General features: G+C 40.3%; 1 protein-coding gene across 1 annotated transcript; it reads left to right on the top strand.

Moving 5' to 3' along the window:
- Positions 1-718: 718 nt before the first annotated feature.
- Positions 719-25586, top strand: unc119a1 (unc-119 lipid binding chaperone a1). The gene is made up of 5 exons (XM_026192734.2): positions 719-1093; positions 21099-21212; positions 21412-21505; positions 24237-24409; positions 24515-25586. Exons 1-5 carry the CDS (start codon positions 970-972, stop codon positions 24625-24627), a joined length of 618 nt encoding a protein of 205 aa, XP_026048519.1. The 5' UTR covers positions 719-969; the 3' UTR covers positions 24628-25586.
- The last annotated feature ends 627 nt before the right edge of the window (positions 25587-26213 follow it).

Below are 26213 nucleotides of genomic sequence, written 5' to 3'. Positions count from 1 at the left end.
TTTTTTTTTTTTCTTCAGATGTTGCTGATGTTCGATGCTGCTCAGACTGGCTATGAAACAGCAGTCTGAAGTGCCTTGCTTTGTCATTCAGCTCGCTCTTTTGATTTTCCAGCCTGGAACTCAAGTTTTTTGTTTCTGGTTCACTCTCAACACATTCACTGGACCCTACCTGCTGACACACAAGCTTCAGACAGATGTGAACACGTGGATCTTCAAAGCAGACAGTGTCAAAGCACAATCTAGACCATATGGTCTAAATAGTTCTGTGACTATACCGTGACATTGTTTGGTTTGCCGGTCGCTCTGCATTTCTATCTTGATGACTCTCTTCAGCTGTGCAGTTCCAAGCCTCAGCACCGATTATATTTCGGAGGCTAAATAACTGCCCTAAAAAACAAAACAAAAACAGACAGCCTTGCGTTGTGTAGCTTGCACATTCGAGCTCCGCCGTGCACTTTAGCACCTCTGTCTCTTTCCACACAGCAGTGCAGTGAACGCACCATCCACAATACGATTTCCAGCGGTTATTCCTGACCCCCACTAACTTCCACGCGGGAGGTGCCAGAGCTCATCTCGGAGGTGCGAAACTGTTATTGAGCAAAAAGCCAACCGCGCACGCACCGGCAGCGCATGACGAGGCGCGCAGACGGACAGCCACGCATCGCCGGTCGCTTTAAAGCCGCAGGATTTGGATTAAATAGCTGCGAGAGAGCCGATGAGGCTTGGAGGAGGAGGGAAGGAGGGAGGGAGCCGAGGGCTGATTTTTATCTTTTACCGGATCGAGAAGGGGAGGAGGCTCGGAGAATGAGTTATTCTTGTAACAGAGTAGAGCCTATTTGCTGTACGGCGTATTAGCCATCGCGTAACTAAAGGCGCAAGTAAATCGGCTCCTGCGGCGACGACGCCGAGAACATCAGAAAGCCTCAGTTCCTGCCAGGTCGCGTTCCGAACAACCCTCTCCTGCCGGACATGAAAGTGCAGCAAGGCTGCAACTCATCAGACATGGGCATCCCGGTTACAACCGAAGAAGAATTGCGCAAACACACCGTAATAACGCCCGAGGATGTGCTCGGGCTACAGAAGATCACCAAGAGTGAGTAACCCGCCGCAACTCGCACGATACGGGGGGATGAGTTCAGCCTTACTGTTAGATGGGATTAGTGCAGACCCATGTGCTCCTTCCTTGTTCGCGGTGTCTTTTTTTGTAAATGTGCTTTCCTTGTTGACAGATACCATGGACAGCGACTCTGACATAACCTCCGAGTGTTATAGCTTAAAAAAAAAGATTAACCACTTGTAATCAGTGTGCGTTTCAGTCAGTGTGCAGTTGTAGATTAGATGTCTCGTCCAATTGCAGATGTATTTGCCGTGCAAAGTTTGACTGGTACTACTAATGCATCAGTGTGTGTGTGTGTGTGTGTGTGTGTGTGTGTGTGTGTGTGTGTGTGTGTGTGTGTGTGTGTGTGTGTGTGTGTGAATGCTTCCAGTTGTTTTGTTTTGTTTTTGTACCTCTGTGTTTGACTGTGTAGGCACTGAAAGAGACAGCAGGTGAGTGTAGGTGCTTCTAATGTGCGCCTCTCAACTCCCACTGCAGGGGAGGGGGGCCTGAGTGATGCTTACTACTCCCTCACCTCAAGATACCTGTGGCTCTGAGGTAACAGGTGGCCGGAGAGGTGATCCACTGATTATAGCTCCTCTCAGACAGTTGGAACAAAAACAAGACAGTGATACCATTAACTTGTTGTTTGTCATATATAACTGACACTTTCCACATTATGTAATGGAAGCAGGGAGGCCACAGAGGCTCTCCCCAGCACCAGGCCTGCTTTCCCAACACTTTAATAAACTTGTGCTGGAGAAGGGGAACAGTGAAAGCCTCTCTCACGTGTCTTCTTCTCACAAGGATGTTTCACGCAGGTGCTTTTAGTCCATCTATTGCATCTCTGTGGTGATCAAGGATGCACTATTATGAAACTGTACAATTTGTGGAGGTGGCTTGTGTGAAAACTTACAGTATAGTAACACTACTCGAGGCCTGCGACAGTTAGTGTGAGCAAAGAAATGTGATTAGCTGATTTTACTTTAGTTTTTTTGAGCCTCATCTTAACAACTTTAGGAGCAAATGTGACCAAACTGTTACTAATGACTGGAATATCCATATGCAGTATTAAAAGACTGTGTGATGAAGCACTAAATCACACCCCAACTCAATGAGAAAAAAAGATGCTAATCTAAACATTAGAGTTAAGATTTCCCAACTATTATCATGCAACAAGAAGGGATTTCAACAAGTGACTGATCTTTCGACAAAGTGAAAAGGCAAACAAATCCAATTTTTTTGCCTTTATTTTTATTTATTCAGTTCGGTTTAAGTCACGCTCTCATTCTTTTCTCAAACAGTCACATGGATTTTCATCCAGTAACCCCTCAGAAGAGGAGAGGCAGTGCTCGGCCTGCATCAGCCTGATAATTCCTAAATCACTCGTGATGGTGCGGTAATCTCCGCTCTCCACTGACATGTAATCTGGATTATGTCAGAATGGCTGTAACAGCATTCTGCAGTGGAGCCATACACCTCAGGTAATTAATGACCCTGGAGACTAGGAATAAGCTTACAAATGTGCTTGCCACTCATTCATTTATTGAGCTGCACCCTGTTATAGACACGCGGTGTGGCTGTAATCCTCGATGGTGAAAGATGACTTTTTCAACCTGTCGTCAAGCCCTATTTCACACCGAGGTGTCCAAAAGTGGTTCCAAGTCCTCACCATTTAACAAAAAACACACACACACACATATCCCACAGATAAGCACAGTTTCATATAATTTTGGCTATTGTTTTCTGCTGCAAGGGAAAGAAAATCTTTTAGAGAAAAGGCGTCTGCAGAAAATACCGCAGCCTGCTGTGTAAATGACTTCTCCTTTTGTGCTTTTGGGAAGCAAATGCCACCATTTTGGGGCAGCCCATCTCCAGTCTGTCATGGTGGTTCAGTGCTGATAAGCAAGGCACAGCGCCTCATTGTCACACAGGCAGAACGGAGAAGCAATATAATCCAGGCAGATGAGAAACAGTGCTGTGACATGAAAAATGGCACATAATCAGTTCACTGTTTGCATTACAGATGATTTATGATATGGCTGCAGACGGACATACTGTAAGCAGGCTTACTGCTGACACTAAATTAATGTTGCGCTTGCAATCCTGTAACCTCATATCAAGAATTACTGATGGACAAGAGTGGTGTGAAATATGTTATTCTTGGTTATAATCAAACACAGATTTCTGAAAAAACGGGAGACTTAAATTTAAAATATTTGATCCTGTTACAGACATTTCTGGAAACATTCTATGTTTATTTAATTCTCTATTGTAGCCACTTTCCTGTCATCCACCATGTCTAACTATGTCTCCATGTAAGTGCACTTGAGTGCCGCAGAAAGGCAGTCAGGATTTCAGGAAAATTGTGCCTCTTGCTGAAAATGCATTTAAATTTCCAGCTGACAATTTAAAACATACAGTCCACAGTGAGATTACAGCTACCTGAGAGATCCAGATCCCTGAAATACTGCTGTTAGCAGGTGGATTCAGACAGAAATGACCCTTTGTTGGAACGCTATGGGAAGGGTTGTGACTGTGGGTGTGTTTGGTTTATGATATCAGTGTGCAGCAGTGGATGCATTCACTGTTATATTCTGCTGTTGATACAACCAATATACATAGCCAAACTTTCAAACACTGAGGTCATGATCAAAGATGGGCTTACTGGTTTTGTTCTTCAGCCTGTTGTTGCACTGTACCTGATATGGATGAAAGAATGGAGTGCTAATTTATTAGCTAATGCTAGTTAGCGCAGTTAGCTGCAATCATAAACTGACAGCTACAATGCAAAGACACCCATACAGGCTAATTAGTGCTAATTTGAATGAATGAACATAATGATGGATACACTTCATGGATTTGCTTCATGGATTTGCTTGGATGACAGAGCAACCAAACAAATCCAACATAAATGCTCCAAAAGACACAAATACAGTAAAGAGGTTCAGTCTAATGACTGTTCGATGCTAGATGAGGCTGTAGGTGGTCTGGCGAGGAAGGAGCGGCTAGCAGGTCCAGCGGGCATGTGGTGTGGAGGTTTGCCGGACAACTTGGAGGCCAGTCAGTTAAACAGACTAACAGATCTTTATTTGGCTTTAACAGAACAAGACCAGACAAGCCAGGTCTCCACAGCTCTACCCTATTTGTACCTTAATGAGAATAAATACGTATTATTTTCTCTTAGTTTTTAGGTACAACCATAAAGCTGAAAACCAGGCCAAAGAGACTTCAAAGCTATCACCACAGTGATTTTAAATTAGAAACATAAAATGGTAGAAACAAAGGCTTCAAACCTGATTGTCCATCACTGCTTTCATTACCTGTTGAAGATCAGGCTTTGGGTACTGGGCTGGGGTCAGCAAACATTCAGATTTAACATCATCCTGGGTTCTTTACTACACAGCAAAATCTCCAGTGTTAAATTAACACTTTTGACAGTGTTATATGTTTAAAAGTAACCTAGTCAGTTTTGAAGATTAACAATGGCTAACACTGAGCAGTGCTGATTTTCTAACACTGGAATATTTCTAACATTTTGAGTTATTTTCCAGTGTTAGAAAATCAGCACTGCTCAGTGTTAGCCATTGTTAATCTTCAAAACTGACTAGGTTACTTTTAAACATATAACACTGTCAAAAGTGTTAATTTAACACTCAACCGTGTTGTATTTAACACTCAGAGGTGTGGACCCATATAGACACTCTCCAGTGTTAATTTAACACTGGAGATTTTGCTGTGTAGCTTTGCATTAGCATGTTGTCTCTGCAGGTGCTTGTGAAGCAGTATAATGCATTTGTTTCTGTCTTGGATGCAGTTTGCACTTTACCTTCTCTCTCTTGCCCTTCTGGGAACTAAAAATAAAAGTAATGTCTGCTGTAGACTGCGCTGCTATTTTCCTCCTGCTACACATGAACTTTAAAAACTTTATCCAAGCGGCACGCAGATAAATGAAGACCTTTTGTAATGACACAATTGCAGCTAGTGTAATTACTGAATTTAGTACAGTATTGCATTACATTATTGCATTGCTGTAAGCTTTTAGACTTTGTAACCTGTTGGAGTCAGTCTTGAGCAGCACACAGAGGAAGTGAAGATTTAGCCACTTACATGCTGGCTTTATTTTTCAGAGACCAGAGACGGTCCAGTCAGACCCTTCTAACACAAGCTTTTAGAGTCCATGTTGTGTTGGCAGGTTAGCTATCAAAGCCATGACTTCGATCACATTTTATGGTGCTTAAGTTTCTGTTTTGTTTTCATAGAGAAATCATAATGTACCAAAATTCTTCTTAACAACCATGACATCCACAAAACAGCTGAAGCAGACAACCAGATACAGTGGGGCAAAAAAGTATTTAGTCAGCTACCGATTGTGCAAGTTCCCCCACTTAAAATGATGATAGAGGTCAGTAATTTGCACCAGAGGTACACTTCAACTGTGAGAGACAGAATGTGAAAAAAAAATCCATGAATTCACATGGTAGGATTTGTAAAGAATTTATTCGTAAATCAGGGTGGAAAATAAGTATTTGGTCACCTCAAACAAGGAAAATCTCTGGCTCTCACAGACCTGTAACGTCTTCTGTAAGAAGCTTTTCTGTCCCCCACTCGTTACCTGTATGAATGGCACCTGTTTGAACTCATCATCTGTATAAAAGACACCTGTCCACAGCCTCAAACAGTAAGACTCCAAACTCCGCCATGGCCAAGACCAAAGAGCTTTCGAAGGACACCAGGAAAAGTATTGTAGACCTGCACCAGACTGGGAAGAGTGAATCTACAATAGGCAAGCAGCTTGGTGTGAAAAAATCAACTGTGGGAGCAATCATCAGAAAATGGAAGACATACAAGACCACTGATAATCTCCCTCGATCTGGGGCTCCACGCAAGATCTCATCCCGTGGGGTCAAAATGATCATGAGAACGGTGAGCAAAGATCCCAGAACCACACGGGGGGACCTGGTGAATGACCTGCAGAGAGCTGGGACCAAAGTAACAAAGGTCACCATCAGTAACACACTACAACGGCAGGGAATCAAATCCCGCAGTGCCAGACGTGTTCCGCTGCTGAAGCCAGTGCATGTCCAGGCCCGTCTGAAGTTTGCCAGAGAGCACATGGATGATACAGCAGAGGATTGGGAGAATGTCATGTGGTCAGATGAAACCAAAGTAGAACTTTTTGGTATAAACTCAACTCGTCGTGTTTGGAGGAAGAAGAATACTGAGTTGCATCCCAAGAACACCATACCTACTGTGAAGCATGGGGGTGGAAACATCATGCTATGGGGCTGTTTTTCTGCCAAGGGGACAGGACGACTGATCCGTGTTAAGGACAGAATGAATGGGGCCATGTATCGTGAGATTTTGAGCCAAAACCTCCTTCCATCAGTGAGAACTTTGAAGATGAAATGAGGCTGGGTCTTCCAACATGACAATGATCCAAAACACACCGCCCGGGCAACAAAGGAGTGGCTCCGTAAGAAGCATTTGAAAGTCCTGGAGTGGCCTAGCCAGTCTCCAGACCTCAACCCCATAGAAAATCTGTGGCGGGAGTTGAAAGTCCGTGTTGCTCGGCGACAGCCCCAAAACATCACTGCTCTCGAGAAGATCTGCATGGAGGAATGGGCCAAAATACCAGCTACTGTGTGTGCAAACCTGGTAAAGACCTATAGTAAACGTTTGACCTCTGTTATTGCCAACAAAGGTTATGTTACAAAGTATTGAGTTGTATTTTTGTTATTGACCAAATACTTATTTTCCACCCTGATTTACGAATAAATTCTTTACAAATCCTACCATGTGGATTCATGGATTTTTTTTTCACATTCTGTCTCTCACAGTTGAAGTGTACCTCTGGTGCAAATTACTGACCTCTGTCATCATTTTAGGTGGGGGAACTTGCACAATCGGTGGCTGACTAAATACTTTTTTGCCCCACTGTAACAGCACAACTTTTAGAACTGTTTCTTAAATATGATAAAACAGCGATCATTTAACACAATTTTTGCTGGGTACTTACATTCATCATGTTACCTGGTAATGTGAAACTGTCCAGACTGCTTATGCAATTCAAAAATGCCTCAGCCCAGATCTGAACCCAAGCCCTTTTTGGCTGTGAGGTAACAGTACTAATCACCATGCTGCTCTTAAAACCACAATGTCCATTATGAATAGAATGACCACTAGATTTTACCACTTTTCAAGGTGACAGCTATCTTTAGTTGAGACAAAAGCACACATGCACGCAGTAGAAGTTTAGTTTGTGTTGACTTTTTTGCTTTCGATGTTGTTTCATTCATGTCCTAATTAGCCTGAAAAAGGAGATTGGTCAGTTTAAATCAGTTCGTCTGTGCAGGTTTGAACATGGTAATCGCACTCGGTTGCAGACCAAAACAACCGCACCAAGACCACCTCCTCCAAAGAGTCTCAGTCTCCAGAGCGGTTTGTTTATGGTGTGAACATGATCCCACCCTGATACTACTACTGTGTACTATAGATGAGCACAGGTCCAGAATACAGAACCTTCTTCCTGTATTTACTTTTGTAGTTCCCGCCCCAGACACATCTGGCCAATGAGCGGAATGAACATTCTCACGTGGTTAGTTTGCTACAAGTTTACAAGTAGCTTTGGACCAAAGTAAGCAAACTATAGGTTTGAAAACACCCTTAGAGAGCTTTCATCCAGCTGTACCTGTTGTAATGGTCTCGTGAAGGATGGATGTAAAGTTTGGAACCTGACACTTCCCTTTTTCCAAAATACAGCCAGGTTTTAAAAAAAGTTATCTTCAGTGTAAAAAATGACACCTTCGTGGGAAGAGAGGAGCATGACCACACTAGATGCTTTCTTAGACTGTGGGTCTTTTTACTCAAAGGATCACTTGTGTGTAATTTTGAATTATCCAGATGATTTACTCAAAGCGATCTTGCTCCTTTTACATTAATGGGCAATCAATTATTTGGCCTTAATAAGTCTGGGACACAGAGCAGCGCTTTATCTACATCGGGCGGGATTTCCACTCTGTGATGTGTGCCAGCACAATGGATACAGTTTTAATTAAAATTGATTGGTGCAGCCGGTTCTTAATCTCCCATGCACAGCTGTCGCAAGGTTATTCTTTCGGAGCGATCTGAAGCGCAGAGAGATGGCTTTTGAATCCACATCAGTCACCGGCACGGTCTCGTGAGGTGTCCCTCACATGAGTTTAGGCCTAATTTTTGCTTAAGCAATTGGATTATGGTAAACGTGCACTTGTGAGACGGCCATCACCCTGTATCGGGTCTAACATGGTTACTGATCAATAACCTATGACTCTGTGCTTACTGGCTGGTGCTGGTATTTGTGTTAAGTCATATAATCAATTCTGATTGCTTGTGGATGACAAACCGTGAGAGCTGAAATAGAAAAATTACCACAGGTCAGGGTTTGGTGCTGAATAATTTTAGTTCAGTTGTGTATGCGAAGATGCCACCAGAACCCTCGTAGTGTAATAAACCTTTAGTTTTACTTGAAGATGAATTTAGACTCCCCAGCATAGCTAAGCTAAATGACAATCATCAGTGGAGCATCTGAATAAGTAATTGGAAAATATTCTGCTTATTCAGTAACATTAATATTTTTTCATGCCCCTTACAAATTGCAATCAGCAGTCTAGAAAATTTACTGTGGCTTCAAGAGACTAAACATATGCTTGTAGCCATTCATGCTGGATCTCTGCTCATTTTCTCCTCCTGATAGGAAGAATTTTCTGAAAGAGCTACATCAGATTAAAAATGGGTGATCCTAAACAGGATGTAGTCAACTTTACTCTTTGCTTTTCTGCTGAGCTGGACGTCCTTTACAGATGAAACCTTCTTTCATCTGTTCCCTTTAGGGCTCGCCACAGAGGTGCGTGTCCTCCTTCATCCACAAACTTCTTCTGTGGTCTTCCTTTTTTTCTCCTCCATCTTTAACATTCGTTGTCCAATACTAGTAAAAAAAATGGGCGTTTTCTTCTTTTTACACCATCACTAAAATAGGACACTGCACTACTTTCAACACAATCACATTAATATCAACAACAAGAGCTTTTAACTTTTAAACTGAAGAAGTTACTGTCCTTTTGATACACTCATTTCTAATTTTATCCATCCTGGTTGATCCCAATGAAAATCTTCACATCTTCAGCTCAGCCTCCTGTCTTGTTGTCAGTGCCTCCATCTCCAAACCATACAACAACACACAGCTCAAACCAGATATTCACATACACTTCAGAAAAAAACACAAAAACATTTTTTTCTTTACCATCAACAATCGAATGAGAGTAAACTTTTTTGTTTTAGATCAATAAATATTAACATATTTCCTGTATTTGTGAAACGTCAAAATAAAAAGAGAGAAAATTGTTATGTATTTTTTACTTTCTTTAAAGCCAGAAGTATACATACACTAAGTTTATTGTGTCTTTAAAGAAAATGAAAACTCCAGATGATTCCATTCTGAGCTTGAGAAGTTCCTGATAGGTTAATTGAGTCCATTTGAGTTGGTGGCACATCTGTGGATGCATATAAAGGCATACCCCAATCACAGAGCCTTTCTTTGACATCATGGGAAAACAGGTCCACAAGTGTGGCTCATCTTTAGGTGCAATTTCCAGATGCCTGAAGGTCCAACGTTCATCTGTTAAGATATATAAAAAGCATGGGAACGTACAACCAATCATCTGGAGGGAGACGGATTCTGAGTCCAAGAGAGGAATGTTTCTTTGATGCGAAATGTGCGAATCACCCCCAGGACAACAGCAAAAGACCTTGTGAAGATGCTGGCTGAAACTGATACGTCAGTGTCACTATCCATAACAAAACAAGTCCCGTAATACCAAAAGCTGAACGGTTACTCTGGGAGGATAAAAGCCATTACTTCAAAACCACCATTAAAAAAGCCAGACTACAGTTTGTAACTGCACATGGGGACAAAAATCTTAATTTCTTGAGACATGTCCTCTGGTCTGACGAATCAAAATTGAACTGTTCGGCCGTAATGATGAAAAAGGGGGAAGCTTCGAAGCCTCAAAACACCATCCCAACTGTGAAGTATGGAGGTGGCAGCATCATGTTGTGGGGCTGTTTTGCTGCAGAAGGGACTGGTGCACTTCACAAAATAGAGGGCATCATGAGAAAAGAAAATTATGTGGACATATTAAAGCAACATCTGAAGACATCAGCCAGGAATTTAGAGCTTGGGTCTTCCAAATGGACAATGACCCCAAGCACTACCTCCAAATTAGTTACAAAGTGCCTTAAGGACAACAAAGTCAAGGTATTGGAGTGGCCATCATAAAGCTCAATCCCATCGAAAATTTGTGGGTGGCACTGAAAAGGCGAGTGCGAGCAAGAAGGCCTACAAACCTGTACCAGTTACACCAGTTCTGTCAAGAGGAGTGGGACGAGATTCCAGCAAGCTATTGTAGAAAGCTTGTGGAAGGATACCAAAAACGTTTGACCAAGTGAAACAGTTTCAGGGCAAACCAAACACAAAGGAAGTATATGTATACTTCTGACTTTGATGAAAGTAATAAAAAAAATACATAACAATTTTCTCTTTCTTCATTCAGACATTTCATAAATACAACAAACACGTTAATATTTATTGATCTAAAACAAGACCCGATTTCATCTTTGAGGGTAAAGAAAATGTTTTTGTGTTTTTTTAAGTGTATGTAAATATCTGGTTTCATTTGCAGCAGGCCTCACTACCATCTTGTAAATCTTCTTCAACTAAAGGAAAAATAAAAGTATTTACATTAAAGTAGTGTTAAATTTACACGCTGTGTATATTGGGAGAAACTAGAGCCCCACAGTGTTGACTTATGCAGGCTATTTGTTAGATGTTTGCTGTGCTGAACTTCACTTTTTACCTATTATAACGAAAGAATTTCCCAGCTTTGAGATAAAAAATAAATAAATAAATTTTTTCTAATGTTATCTTAACGGAGGGACACGGCTTGTTACATATAAATTAACCTACAGTAACATTGCTAACAGGTTTAAATAGTTAAAATCTTTCACCACATGTAATTACTCTGCAGTAGACTAGTTATAGTGATTATTTGGTACTCTGACGTTGCATTTCTTTTTCAGTGTTACCAAGATTTTGTTGCATTCATGAAATTCGAGACCTAAAATAACTAAAAGCGTTTAGTTTGCTTATGTTTTATTATCAACAAAACAGAACAATTTTAAAGAAAAACAAACCGTATAGACCCACTTTAAAACAGAGTTGAGCCATTATGAGTTCTTCCCATGCTTGTGCTAAGGAATTAAATTATAAGTAATGATAATAAGTTTGAGAAACAGATAAAAGTATTTGCTGAAATATAGGAAAATAGTAAAAGACACATTTCAAATTAATTCTGACAGAAGTCCAGCCACAGGTAAAGTATACCAGCAGCATCGGAGATTAAAGCAAACAAATCTGACCATCACTGTTAAGTTTCTTATGACACTTTTATTTTCAGTTCATAGCTAAGGACACTAAAACAGGACGTGTATAGATGTGCATCCATGCTAGCCACTGATACGGAGGTCTAGAGAATTTAAGAGGATCATTTTCTTAATCTAGTTTTCTTATCAGAGCCAAAGGGGGCCACTGGAGACAGGTGGAAGGGCCACATATGGATCCAAAGCCACAGGTTGGAGGCCCATACTATAAGAGTTCAAATATTCATATCAGTGTGCTGCTGAATCTGCTGCTTTAAGCAGTCTCTATCTATTTGCAAGGTGCAGTTTTACAAGTTACAATAAAAACATCAGTTTTTTTAAATATGTTTTTATATTTTGAGCTGTTTTGTTCTGCAGTTTAATTTGAGCTATTTTATGCACTTTTTAAAATGGATGATGTCCATGAAGAGAGGTGGAGTGTGTGTGTTTACTACCAGGCAGAGGTTATATCATACTCCATACTGAAGTGGTTCCACCTGAAGAACAGATGACCTACATTCAGTATACATGTGTGCACTACCCTACAAATCAAACCTGCTGATCTTTGAGGATCTTTGCCTGCTATCAGCTGAAACACTCAGTTTATTTAAATGCAGGTTGAAGACTCACCTATTCTTAGCTGCATTTGAATAAAGCATCAAATCCACACTTTTAAGCTTAAATTTCAAAACTTACATTTTAACTACAGATTTTATCTACTGTTTTTTTTAAATCAATTTTAAATCATGCTTTTTATTTGTTTTTGATTTTTTAATGTCTCTGTAAAGCACTTTGAATCACCTTGTTGTTGAATTGTGCTATATAAATAAACTTGCCTTGCTAGCAAAAAAGAGAAATTATATGTTTAATTTCAGCATTTGCAGTTTTTGTAGGGATTTTACTTTTTTATTCTCTGAAGGCTAGTTTAGGCATAAAAGCTACTCTCAGCTGTTCTGTTACCACAAGGGGTCGTTCCATTGGGTAGCACCGCATGTTTGCTCTGCATTGGCAGAGTTTTATGCCAGATTCCCTTCCTGAGGCAACCCCAGAAGGGATTTGTGCCTCCAGCTGGAACCAAACCAGCATGCTTGCAATTGCCAAGCAAATGTTTTAACCACTGCACCATAGCTAGGCATAAAGGGTGGAAAAGGAAAACAGCTGGCAGAGGTAACAACAATCACTCCTTGTAGTAAGCTAGGTGAATGCTATCATCTGTTTTCACTCCAACATCTTAAAAAGAAAACAAAGGGAAAAAAATTCTCAAATTTTCATTGCTTTGTGTGCTTTTATGTGTGTGTGTGTGTGTGTGTGTGTGTGTGTGTGTGCGTACATAAAGTGCAATCAACATACATAAAGTGCCATTTTTCAATATGCCAAAAACTGGAATGCTAATATATTTGTGGGGGCAAAATGCCCGTCCCCACGAGTTTAAAGGTATTTTTGAGACTCAAAATGTGGGTTTTGTGTCAGGGTTACAACTAGTTTATGGTTAGGTTAGAGTTAGGCATTCATTTCTGATGGTTAGGGCAAGTGGCTAGGGAAGGCATTATGTCAATTGTTTGTCCTCACTAAGATACGAAAACAAATGTCCACAAGATTATTTGTTATATCCACCCCTGAGAAGCTACAGACGACTCTGCTATTTTTATCCAAATCCGCCACGTGAACCAAAGTCAAGTGATTAGTGCACAAGCAAAAATTATGCAGGTAATTAAAGAACTTGCGTAACAAAATTGACATAAATATTTGATTAGTAACTAATGTGATTACTTAATTTAGGAACCATAGTGCATTGCAGACGAATGTAAAGAATTACCACCAGCACTGATCATAAGATACAGGAAGCCCCGGATCTTTTCCCCCCTCTTTTTTCTGGTTGGAGAAAGATAAGAGGAGAAAAATCTCATCTGCATTCAGCTGCTCAGAATGCAACCTCTCCATGAACCTCACCATTTGTCAGTTTGCCTGCAGGTTCTGTTAACTGAGAGACATGAAACAACCCGCCGCACTCAGGTGCACCATACATCATTACGTGAACTCCAACGTGTAATGCTAATGCCACAAGCAGCCAAAGGCTATGGATTTAAGGTGAAAACATGCAAACATGTTTTGCATTTTCCTTACTTGTGTTCTTAGATTTATTCAAAACAAGGTCTTAAAACTAATCAAAGGCCACGCAGTCAAAGAATGAGCCATGTGGAGTCAATCCCTGTGGCTGAAAGTCTGTAACTCCGGGCTAATCTCAGGGATTAGGGAGCTATAAGTGGCACCCGTCAGACAGGCTCTGGGAGTCTGAACGCAGGAGCACAGCATGACTCTTGACTTGGTGCTAATTTTACTCTCTGTAGAGGTGCTGCTGCCTCTTTTCAGGACTCTGTTGACAACTGAAAATTCATGTATTTAACAAAAGCCTGATGTTAGTCTAATAGCATGAGTCTGATTGTTATCCAAGAAATTAGATGTGTCGAGGTTAGAGTGAGATTCAAAAGGCAAAGGCAGAATTAAAGGCAGCCTACCTGAGCTGGAAGATAATGACATGTTTCAGCAAAATGACAAGTACAGTAAGGTCTCATGTCACAAGTGGAGTCACTGTTTTCACTGCCACAGGATGTCTAATTTCTCCTGCACTTCAGGCACATCCTGCACAAACCTCCATAGGAGGAGGCCTCAGGCATACCTCCATTGGATCCCAGACGTGGTGCATTTCGTTTGCATACGACTGATGTCAAATCCGAGATGCTTTCCTTTGATTTGCTGCTGCACCTTGTTGTTGTGGAGCAGGCAGGTGGAACAGGAGAAGGAAAAAGACTGGCTAATCGAGCTAGTGCTCTATCACAAGGAGCGTTGCTAGGTGACAGTGTTGAAGGAAGTGAAGTGCAGCACTTTGTGTGTGTGTGTGTGTGTGTGTGTGTGTGTGTGTGTGTGTGTGTGTGTGTGTGTGTGTGTGTGTGTGTGTGTGTGTGTGTGTGTGTGTGTGTGTGTGTGTGTGTGTGCAAAAAGGAAAGAAGAGCAAACTGACGAATAGAACCATCATTTTAACCACATTTTTATGGATGTCCTGTCTTTACAATGATGGACGGTTATTTTCTTGTACTTTTTTCCTTGTTAGTGAGATGCTGTGTACAGGTTTCCTTTTTACAGCACCAGTGAAGCTACGCGTTCAACAAGTTTTACTCTCTGGACAAAACTTACTGTGTGTAAAGCCTAAAATGTTCTATTTTAAGCTTATTCTTATTCCCCAGGTGTTAAATAATGCTGTTTTCTGAAAGTCACTTAGAGGTACATACAGTGCCCTTTAGCACTGTGTATTTGTGATGCGCTGATTGAAACAATAGTTAGACGACGGTCACTTCCCAATCCTCACATATGGATGCTTGCTCTAGACCTCTGTGTCACATTGACACAGAGCATAATTTTTTAAATGTGCAGGGGTAATCTTCATGGCTGGAATATGTTAAGATGCTGGCTTCAGCAGTAGTATTTTTCTTCCCATTAATCAGCAGTTACGTAACTTACAACAGACTCCTGAAACACCCCTCACAGGACACCTTAAAGAAAGCAGTCCAATGCCTTTAGACTGGTTGGGTAAACTCCCACACACCCTTAAATATCTTCCAAAGATACAACTGGTGGAGTAGCCCCCGAGCAGGATGAAAACCATCTAGAGCAGAGTTAACTCCTAACTTAATTGCTTTCACAGACGATATATAAATAATTCCAAATGTGCTATAGTAGGTAGATTTGCCCCAGCTACATGTTTTCAGAAACCAGTCTGAGACCTATTTGTTTATACTGTACTTCTCTGTCTTTTTTTATTTCTTTTTCTTTCTTTCTTTTTTGGTGTTCTAAATATGTTTCACAAACTGAAAATGACATTTTTCCTTCAGTTTGTGTGTTTTTCCCCTCACACCAAATTTTGTGTTCTCTAAACACCGAGCATGTGAAAGGGTATATTTTATGACTACTACAAATCTCTGAAAGGCAGTCACCCATCATCAGTCAAGCTGCTCCATGTGCAGAGGCTGTGAAATCAAAGTGTGTTTTGTAGTGTGTAGTCTGGGCTTCATGCGACCGTAGGAGCACACAGAAGTGTGCAAATTCTTGCACTGCACTGGATGAAAGTGATTTCATTGGCTTTGCTATCAGATGAAACGCTCCATCTGTCTTTTTCATCAGGTTTGGCAAGAAGCCGTCTCTGATTCACCAAGTACATCTATCAGTCATCTGTCCACAAAGACAGCAAGTTTAGTAGCTGTTACAGAAAATAGACTTAGAGCACTCGTCAGACAGATTGTGAGAAAAGGAAGGGCTATTTCACCAAAAATGATGAGTTCAGTTTTCCTTGAGGTTGTAACATAAAAGATTCTTACTGGACAGAGGGAAAGAGCACTGACTTTGAGTTTTCAGTCAATGTTCGTTCGATCAAAACAGCCAAAGGCGTTCTAGCAATGTTATAATATACTGTGAGTAAACTGTGGGAATAGTTCTGACCTAATCTTTGATTTTGTATGTACAGTACTGTGCAAACGTTTTGAACCACCCGTCATTTCTTATATATTTTGCTTCCGAGGAGCGAGATATAGTTCTCCAGGTTTTCTGAAGTCCTTTCAGCGTTTCTTTGGACATTGGCTGCTTTTTCACATAATTTCAGTCCAGTCCTTGTACCTGACCATTTTCAGAAGAATGTTTGTCTTATGAAAAGTTTTGGTTCAAATCAAGGAAGGAGAGAGGCCATCTGTAAAACACGGTAAAGGCTGTTATGGTTTGGAGCTGCATTTCAGCCAGTGGTGTTAGAGATCTTGTAAATATCGATGTGACTATAAAAGCAGAAAAGTATCATCAAATTTTGATCCACGGTCCAGTATCATTTGGAAATCATCTGATGGGCAATAGCTTAATTATTCAGCATCACAAACATCCTAAACACACTGCCAGTGCAGTAAAAGCATACCTGTCAGAATAACACATAGATGAACACTATCAGTCATGGATTGGCCTCCCCAGAGCCCAGACCTGAACATTATTGAAGTAGTATGAGATCATCTTGACAAAGAACAGAACAAAAGGCAGACAACATCCAGAGAAGAGCTTTGAATATCCTTTAGGAAGCCTGGAGAACTATTCCTTAAAGAAATTACAAGAAAGTTTAACAGGAGAGTTCAGACTGTGCTAAAGAATAAAGGCGGCCTTACCAAATACTGACATTCAGGCCTATTAGCATGGTAACTATCTGTGCCTTATATGCAGTATTTCCATATATGTATGCTGATGTTTCAATAAGTCATTACACCTATTTCCTGTTTTCATAGCAGAATATAAAGAAATCAAAGGTAGCTCAAGACTTTTGAATAGTGCAGTACGCATGCGAGAGTTTCCTTTTTAAGTTGATGGTTTAACCGTGGGAGCAGGGTAACACACCGATGGACTTCAGTGTAACATACCCAATACATCCTTCACTTTGAAAATAATGTCAAAGCTGCAATTACAGTAGCTATTTTAAGCTTTGGATCCTGAGTGTAAACACTTTCCTCTCTGACTCTGCTGCATCCCTGAAACAGTCATTTAGCTCAGGACCCTGACATGCTGTCATATTAAACATGAGCTGTAAATGGTTTGGGGGAGGTGAGAGAGGTTGTAGATACTTATGTTATTAGTGTGAGTAACCCAAACAAGCATCTAATCTCTGCAGCATGAAGAGCGTAGTTTTGCACTGTGTTAGATAACAGTATTTGATTCAGCTTTCAGCCAAGACGACGATTTCAGTTCTTGGGTTTATTTCAAAACGACTCCATGCTAATCGCGTCTAGGCCACATAGCATGCAGGCACTCTTTAAATCCTATGTGAAAGTTGCATTTGCAGCAGTAACATTAGGCTTATAGTAATGTTCCCAGTGCATATAAGCCCCTCACATTAAAAAACCACAGCACTAGAGGGCGCTGCAAATAAACACACGCTATCTATACTCTCACTGTTTCAGAAAGTAACCGAAATTTTTTTTTTTTAAAAGGCAAAAATCTCTTGATCACGCCGTTATTCACTATGAAAATGGAAAGTCACTCCAGTTTCAGAAAACACAAGCAATATAAAAATGCTGCAAAAACACACAAAAGAACAACAGACAGTAGAAAAATAACCTCATAGAAAGGGGAAGCATTACCATGACGGACCAGCTGCGGAAGTGACAAGCTAACGGTAACTGTTTTAGTGACTAAACCAGGGGGTTGCGTTCATTCAGCCATTCTGTTCATGGTTTAGTGTCAAAGTATCCACATTAATCTATTAATAGCAAATTCATTTTTTTAATGATCAAATATCCCAAATTGAATTACACTTAATGTTTAATGTGGTAACTGAATCCCCCTGGACTGTAGCTAACTCCGCATGACATTCCAGAAAGCTTGCACAGATTCCCAACCGAAAAACAAATGATGATTTACAGAATACACAACTGGGTTCCCAGCATCAAGTTTTTACAGCTGTCTTCTTCTTCTAAGTTTTTTTTTCTTTTCTTTTTTTACAGTGCAGTTCACGTCTGAAGCTGGTCCGTCACATAATTGTCTCCCAAAAACACTTCCGTTTTGTTTTGTCTGCTTTTTGTGGTGTTTTTCCATTTTTCTTAAGTTGCAGTTTGTTTGACTTCACAGGGCCACCGTAGAAAGATGACACGATCTCATTCACCTAAATATCAAAGCTCATAAAGTTTTTAACTCTATGCAAATTGTGAGTTAAAATACATGTCAGATGTTAGCATTGGTTGGAGTGTGAAAGAAACTCTAAAGAACCAAAGAGACTGTCCTTAGAAAAAATAATAAGGTCTGTTAAGTAATGGGTCTCACTTCACCACCTGTGTAAATCTCCATTAAAACCGTGCAAAATAAGGGATTTTCTTTAACTCCGGCATAACAGCATTCAGATTTCTTCTTTTTTAAGATTATTATTACTTTATCAATAAATTGATTGATTGATTATGATTATTATTGGTGTTCAGTAAATTTCACATTAAGTGTTGTGTGTTAACCTTTATGAAGAAGTCTATAAATACCTCAGAGCAGGTGGCTAAAGCCTGTGTGGCCCATCTGCTCCTTAACCCTCAGAAGGAAGGAGTCAAAGATGTAACTGTGCAGGTGTGTGTGTGTGTGTGTGTGTGTGTGTGTGTGTACAAATACATAGATCCGTTCAAGTCAGGTGATAACGCATTTAGTGTAACTTATGTTTGTCTTTCTTAATGTATCATATGAAAGGCTCAGAGAGAAAGACCCTTCAACACTTACGCAACGTAAACAGCTAATAATACTTGCCCTTACCATACCCTAATGAGATACAGTGTGTGCATTTGTGTCTGCGCTTCTCAAACAGTCAGTCCATGTGATGGTAAAACACAATAAGCCTCTTAGATCTAATCCTGCCCCGTTGGGAAGGCAGTGTCTCACACATGCCACGCACACATACGTGCACACATACGTGCACACATAGCGCCAACGTGGCCAAATCTGACAGTTCTTTGGTTTAATGCCATCAAAATCCTGAAAGAGAAAAGTGATAAAAAAAAAACATTTATTGTTATTGTCGGAAAGCAACCTGTTTGGTCAACAATATTACAGGACAGTAAAAAAGTCATCATCATCATCATCATCATCTTTATTCATTAAGCATTCTAAAACAACCACAGGTGATGCAAAGTGCTGAACATTGGAACAAAATAATAAAATTATATAATACATTAATAAAAAAACAAATGAAAGCAAAAAGCAAAGTAATTAATGAATTAGTTAGTAGCTAATTTAATTACAAGAAAAGCTAAGTCTCGCTGAGGCTGAAAATCAAAGGATAAAATTGGGGTTAAGACGTGTTTTAAAAGTGGACAAAAATTCTTTATCGTAATTTAGATTTTCAGCACATGAGAGCAGCAAATGAGAGGTAACAGCATCCGAAATTATATGAGAATGAGAATGTTTGCTTTGACCCAATACAATGTTTCTTTAAAAAAAATAACAATAAAATAAAAATCAACAACACACAACAAAAAGGAGAAACTGAAGACATGTTAATGTAATGTGGCATATAAAGGCACAGGAAGAGAGGAGAATTGCTTTTTGCACCATGGGAGGTCTCCCACCAGCCTGAATTTACAGCAGGAAAAACCAAGTTGTGGTCCAGAGCCATCCATAAGCTTCAAAAACAGCCACAACGAGGCAAGATTTACAGTGCTGCTTTGGTGTCCGGTTGTAGATCCTAAGCAGGTATGCAACTGATGCAGTTCTCCAAACAATAACATGTAGCTTTGTTGTTGATGATGCCCTGCATAGGTCAAATACAGAATAGTTGAAAAGTGCAGTCCAGAGCAGGAAAGTGGAAGGCAGATGTGTTCCCCATGAAAGAGAAAACCTTTGGTTGGCTCTAAAAGGCCCCTGAAAAGTCTAGAGAGGAACAACTAGAGAGAGAAAGCGAGATCATATTTCTCATATATGCGCTTCTCTTTATTATTTCCCAGTGTAATCCAGAATTGAATCCTTCTCTTCACATACAAAGGCTTGAATGATTAGGCGACATTGTCTGTGCTGCTCATAGGGGACTGTCAGATTGTTTGGGGCTTTCAAGGTATAAAACCTGAAGCAACTGTTATTGTTAGCTGCCAATATGAAAACTAAATACAACTGAAATTAATTAAATTGAACTGAATTGGGTGACTGTGGGAAATTATTTTTGTTTGTAACACCGCTCCCAGGTGATTGTAGGATCCTTATCTTACAACACAAAGCACCTTTGCTTCTCTATATAAATGCATGTAGAAGTTGATCTGCAAAGCTGTCTGTAGGCTCTGCATAGAACCAGAGCAAAACTATGTTTAAGCCATTAAACTTCAACTTTAGTTAAAAGTTAAATAAAGAAAAGCTATTTCTAAACAACCCTAACATACAACTCATGCATACAATAATAGGATCACCATATTGTTTTCTGTATTGTTTTGTAAGATTTCTTTATCTGAAGGTAAGTATATGCATACTCAAACCAATCACAAAAACAATTCAATCACTCGCCAGAAATGAGACTACATAACTGCCGCTGTCAAACCTGACTCTGGGCGTATCTTCCGGTGCACATAAGTACAAACATATGAGAGATTAGTGAGTTGCTTTGAAAGTTAGAAACTTTGAGTAACGTGTTTAGCTTCTGCTTTGTGTGTCTATCCTTTTGAGCGACTCAGACAATTCCCTGAGCTCAGCGTGACCTGAACGTCTGTCTTGGCTTTCACTGAAGTCGCTGAAGTAGGGAGTTTTGTATTGTGACTTCTCTCGGCGCAGAGGAAGATAAAAACGTGCAAAAATGGCTTTCCTGGCACCGCTGTGATGTTACACCGGTGACTATTCTTCAGCGCAGAGCTGGCTTTTATGAATGTGAGACCGGTTCGGGCCTGCCTGTAACAACAGATATGACTGTTTCTTGGAGTGTAACAGAAGTCTGTGGTTAACTGACAGTTGGTTTTGTATCATGTACAAAACAACAGAAGAACCTAAGACACATTTTTTTCTTTTTTTCTGTCTTCAGATTACCTCTGCTCTCCAGAAGAAAACGTCCACATGATCGACTTCACCAGATTTAAGATCCGTGACATGGAAACGGGGACTGTCCTCTTTGAGATCACCAAACCTCCGACACCAGGTGAGCTCCAACGTGCAGAAACTAGATAACACATTATATGGCAGGTCCAAAAACCTTCCAGTATGTCAGATGGTTTATTGGTTCATCAGTTTAATAGGAAAAACCTGCACGCATATGTGCATAGCTCAAATAAGCCGAGCAAGGGCTGGAACTCAAAAAGCTGACTGCTTTTTGTTGTTTTTATTCATCTTGTCTTCAGCTGGTGGTAAAAAGCAGTGTGACCCCAATGCCGGCCGTTTTGTCCGATACCAGTTCACCCCGGCTTTCCTACAGCTGCGGCAGGTTGGAGCCACGTAAGTCCCCATGTGGTGTAATATCCGGTCAACCCTGCTGCTCCGACTGAGGGAACGTACCGGAAGTAGGATATGTGTAGGCTCTGGTGTCACAGGCAGCAGGCTGACAGCGATGAGTGTGAACAGAGTGGCCCAGCCCATCTGCTGAGTCGGGCACCAAGTAGCCAAAACTGCTCATCATGAGACTGAGTGCAGATTTCAAACCAACACATCAACTGACTAATCTAAACTGGGATTAGCCCTAAATTTGTATCATTATTATTGGTAGTAGTATTATCATCATCATTATTATTATTATTTGGATTATGTGTGTGTTAACCTGTAGAGTAAATGGTTTTAGTGCATTTGACAGCTGGATGGATGGACCCAAAATGTAGGCCTGAGAAAATGGAAAGTAAACTCAAAATCAGCTTTAATGCTGTGTTTTTACTAAAATACAAAATAATGCAGGTCAAGAACAAACTTGCCAAAACTACAACTCTTCTAAGAAAACACGCAAGGAGGAAAGACTGAGACAATAGATATACACCGGAGAGGAAACAGGTGGGAGGACAGCTGAAACCAATCAGAGATGGCGCGACAGGGGAAGTAGAATTAAATGCAAAGCACTAGTGACAGGAGACTATCAAAATAAGACAAGAAATAACTAACACTGAGACCAAGACTCAAATATACAATTATATAGTTAGGGCTGGATCCCTTTGTTAGTGTGCAATATGCTTAGGCTGCTGGGGACTTGGGACCATGATGCACTGGGTTTTTCTTCTTCATTCACCTTTTTTCACTCCGCATTTAATCATTAGTTATTCATCTCTGTGTTTCCTACAATGTGCCTTTTGTCCTGTCTTCTCCCCCTCGTCCTCAATTGGTCGCAGCAGATGGCTTCCCTTCCCTGAGCCTGAAGTTTCTTCCTGTTAAAAGGGAGTTTTTCCTTCCCACTTTCGCCAAGTACTTGCTCATGGAGGTAGTCTTTTTGTAGGTATATATAAAGCACCTTGAGGTGGCTGCTGTTGTAATTGCTGTTCTATATAAATGAAATTGAATTGAAAAGAGGTCAAAACATAAGATGGAAGGAACAGAATTTGGAATACAAAAGGGAATTTAAAAACCTATCGTCAGCTAAAACAAGCAGGGAACTAAAGGCACAGATAAGAAATCATAAACACAAGGAAAGTAAAACTAACAACATAAACAGAGAGCTCCTATCTGAAAACCAAAAGGAAGTCATAAACCCACAAAACACAGACCAAACCTAAAGGTCTTTGCAACAAAGGGTCAGAACTAAAGTTGTGAAAACAACAACCAAGATTGAAAAAAAGGTCCCATAAACACTAAGAAATACAGCAAGCTAAATATCAATATTATAGAGTATAGAAACATAAAACAAGATAAGAATACAAAATTATAGAAAACCCAAAACTCCCCAAAACTCAAAACCCCTGACAGTCTTCATTTTTTAATTTTATAACTTTGATTTATCCTTTTTATCATTTCTAATCACATTTAATTCACCAAACTATGTTTTTTTTAAGCCTCCTTTATGGGTGTGCTCCAGAGCAAGCTAAACAAAACCAGGCCTTCTTTGCATTACCGGGCTTAACAAAATGTGAAACCTCAGTCAGAGATAACAGGTATCACGACTATGATTATCGACTCTCTTATTTAACTCAGACTTTCTGCTTCAGGCTCACATAAAAGTTTGACGTGTTGTTTCGCTCTTCTTCCAAGCAAAAAGGGGATCGATGGCACATGGTCTGCTCCAATCAGAGACATTATCAGAGGAACAGGTGATGGAGATGTAAGCAGAATGTAAAAATATAACAGTAAAGAATAATTAAGACAAGAGAGCAGTGCAGTGTGTTGTAAGTAAAGTGATTTGCTCGTCACAACCGCATAAAAATAATAAAGCTAATGTGTTTATTTTTTCACTGCTATTTATTTCTAATGTGAAAGCTACTTGTTAGAGCTCTGAAGCAACCAATGCAATTAAACACTAAAGGCTACTCAGCGTGTTCAGATCTGACACTCTCCCATAACCTAATAAAGGAGACTTGCATCCTTTCTGCTTCCATAGGAATTAAGAGGCTTTAGTAGCAGCCAGGTGCTGCTTATCGGATGTCTGTGAACTTCAGGCCCTCAGACTGTGCTGCATTAAAAACAGACATGATTCTGTCAGGAATCAGGAACTCTTCCAGAAATCGTTTTCTTTGATCACAGTTTGTTGTGAATTCCACAAATCAGTCAAAAAAGACATATCCATCCATAATCTAGAAACACCACCATATTCTTCTCCTAAAAGTCCAGCAGCTGCTCTCCTCAGTTCCTACATTTTACAAACCGTTATAAGAAGAGGTGATGTTACACGGTGGTGAACACAAACCCTGTCCCAAATTTTTCCAGAGGTGCTGCTGCCATCAAATTCAAAACAAGCTTTTTCTTAAGATGTTACATTTTCTCAGGTTAAGTACTTGATATGTTTTCTGTGTTCTGCTGTGAGTAAAATATGGAATTTCTGAGATTTGCAAATAATTGCATTCAGTTTTATTCACGTTTTAAGCAGCCACCCTTTTGGAATTGGGTTTGCAGATAATCTAGATTGATTGTTACTAGGCTTTTCCCTTGTTGCGTTCTTACAACTGTTATCATAAGTGTCAAAAGCAGCGACAGCAGTTTGTATTTCCATTCCCTTACTCGTTGGTGGGTGTATTTTGTCCACTTTGTGTCTCTGCAGAGTGGAGTTCACGGTTGGTGACACCCCCATCAACAACTTCCGTATGATTGAGAGACACTACTTCCGCGATCAGCTGCTAAAGAGTTTTGATTTCGAGTTTGGCTTCTGCATGCCCAGCAGCAAGAACACGTGCGAGCACATTTATGAGTTCCCCACGCTGTCCGAGGAAATGAGTGAGTGTCACACACTCCGACGCACTCGAGACAAATACCCCCGCCCCATGTTTAGATGGATTTGATGTTTTAGAACGCTGTGTGCTGTCTCTCTCCCTCTCTCAGTGCGTGAGATGATCCTGCACCCTTACGAGACACAGTCTGACAGCTTCTACTTTGTGGACAACAAGCTGGTGATGCACAACAAGGCAGATTATTCCTACAGCGGAGGGCCGTAGGAAAGCCTCCATCCTGCAACCCTCCACCATTTCTCTCTTTCTCCTTCCCTGTTTTAGACATTTTCGATAATCCAGCTATCACTTCAGGACCAGAAACAGATGAACTGATGGACAAATCACTGGCATTAAATACTCATGTCTCCTTCCCTGTTAAGCTCCATGCATTTCCATTCAGGTACTGAGCTGCCCGGCCAATCAGATTTCTCCCTTTGCCTCTTTTTTTTTTTTTTTTTGCAGAAACACTGAATTCTGCAAGTTTTATCCTCAGTTTGCATCAGCGTGCGTGAGTGAGTGTGTGGGCAGCAAACACATGCGGTGTCTGTACATAGTGTTGCTTTCTGTCTGTATATGTGGGTTCCAGTTTCTCATCAGGAAAACTTTTTTATTTTATTTTGTGTGTTTTGGAAGAGAAACCGAAGTCAAACAGACAAGGCGGAAACACAGAATGAGACAAAGGAGGAAATGAAATTGCCCTAAAAGCAGTAAGAATAAAAAAAATCAGATGTATATTTACAGTATATAGTTTGTATAGGAGTCTCACTGTATTTGTACTGCAGAGGTTCAGCAAAGTCTTTGTAGTGGCACACACATCTGAATGATTCGGTCCTCCTCCTGTGATCTGCCATCGTTCAGTTGAATGACGGCACTGTGTACTCTGTCTTTGTGAATGTGTCACTTGTTGTCATATATTTTCATGTCCGTAGTACTACTACTACTGTAGTGCGTGAGGAGTATTTTTTAAATAAATAGCCATTTTGGAAAAAGTGTCAGAGAGTTACACTAGCCCAAAGTCAGATACCAATTTTGATATCCAGTACGATCTCTGTAGTACTGAGCACTGTGTATACTTTAATTACAATAAATGTTTTAAGCAAAAAAATAAATAAAAGTATGTAAAAAAGTTTTGACAACCAAAATTCCATAACTGCAATAAATGTGGGATTTTTGTGGGACCTTGATATTTGCTGGGTTTTTTTCATTAACAGTGAGGTTCACTCCAAATACACCCACTAAAAAAGAAAAAAGACCTAAAGTTGAGGTACAGACGATACTATTGACTGAACTTGATTACCTTTAAATGGACTGCAGTGGTTTATAAATTCCCTAGACTGCAGACTTTCCATTTAACATCCTCTACACTTTAAGATCCGCAGGTCGTTTGTGTGCTTTTACTTGGAATTCTTCTTCCTTTGACTTATTTGATGTAGAAAACAGTCAAATGCACACAGAAAGTAAAGCATGTCCAAAGATTATTCCTAACACGCAACAAGCAAAACGTGTTTTTGTCGCCATCTTCTGTAGCAACAGTCTTACTGCACCGTTATTATTGCATCTCCCACTGTATCACTCATCAATCATCAGCATCTTTTCTTTCTTTTTTTCCCTCTCAGCACATACTGTGCATGGTTTGAGCCAGTGAGTACATGATACACAGACTCTGGTCAATGGTGTATAAACATGAAACAACAAGGGGTTTTTTGGACACCCAGAGGCAGTGGAAACCTTTCAGAGCAAAATTAGCAACCATGTAAGGTCATATTTCCAACCACCTGGTTTCATCCAAATATCTATCATCGACAGAATAT

Source organism: Astatotilapia calliptera, chromosome 14, assembly GCF_964374335.1.
Source record: "Astatotilapia calliptera chromosome 14, fAstCal68.1, whole genome shotgun sequence".
Taxonomy (NCBI): domain Eukaryota; kingdom Metazoa; phylum Chordata; class Actinopteri; order Cichliformes; family Cichlidae; genus Astatotilapia; species Astatotilapia calliptera.
This window is presented reverse-complemented; position numbering and strand designations above follow the sequence as displayed.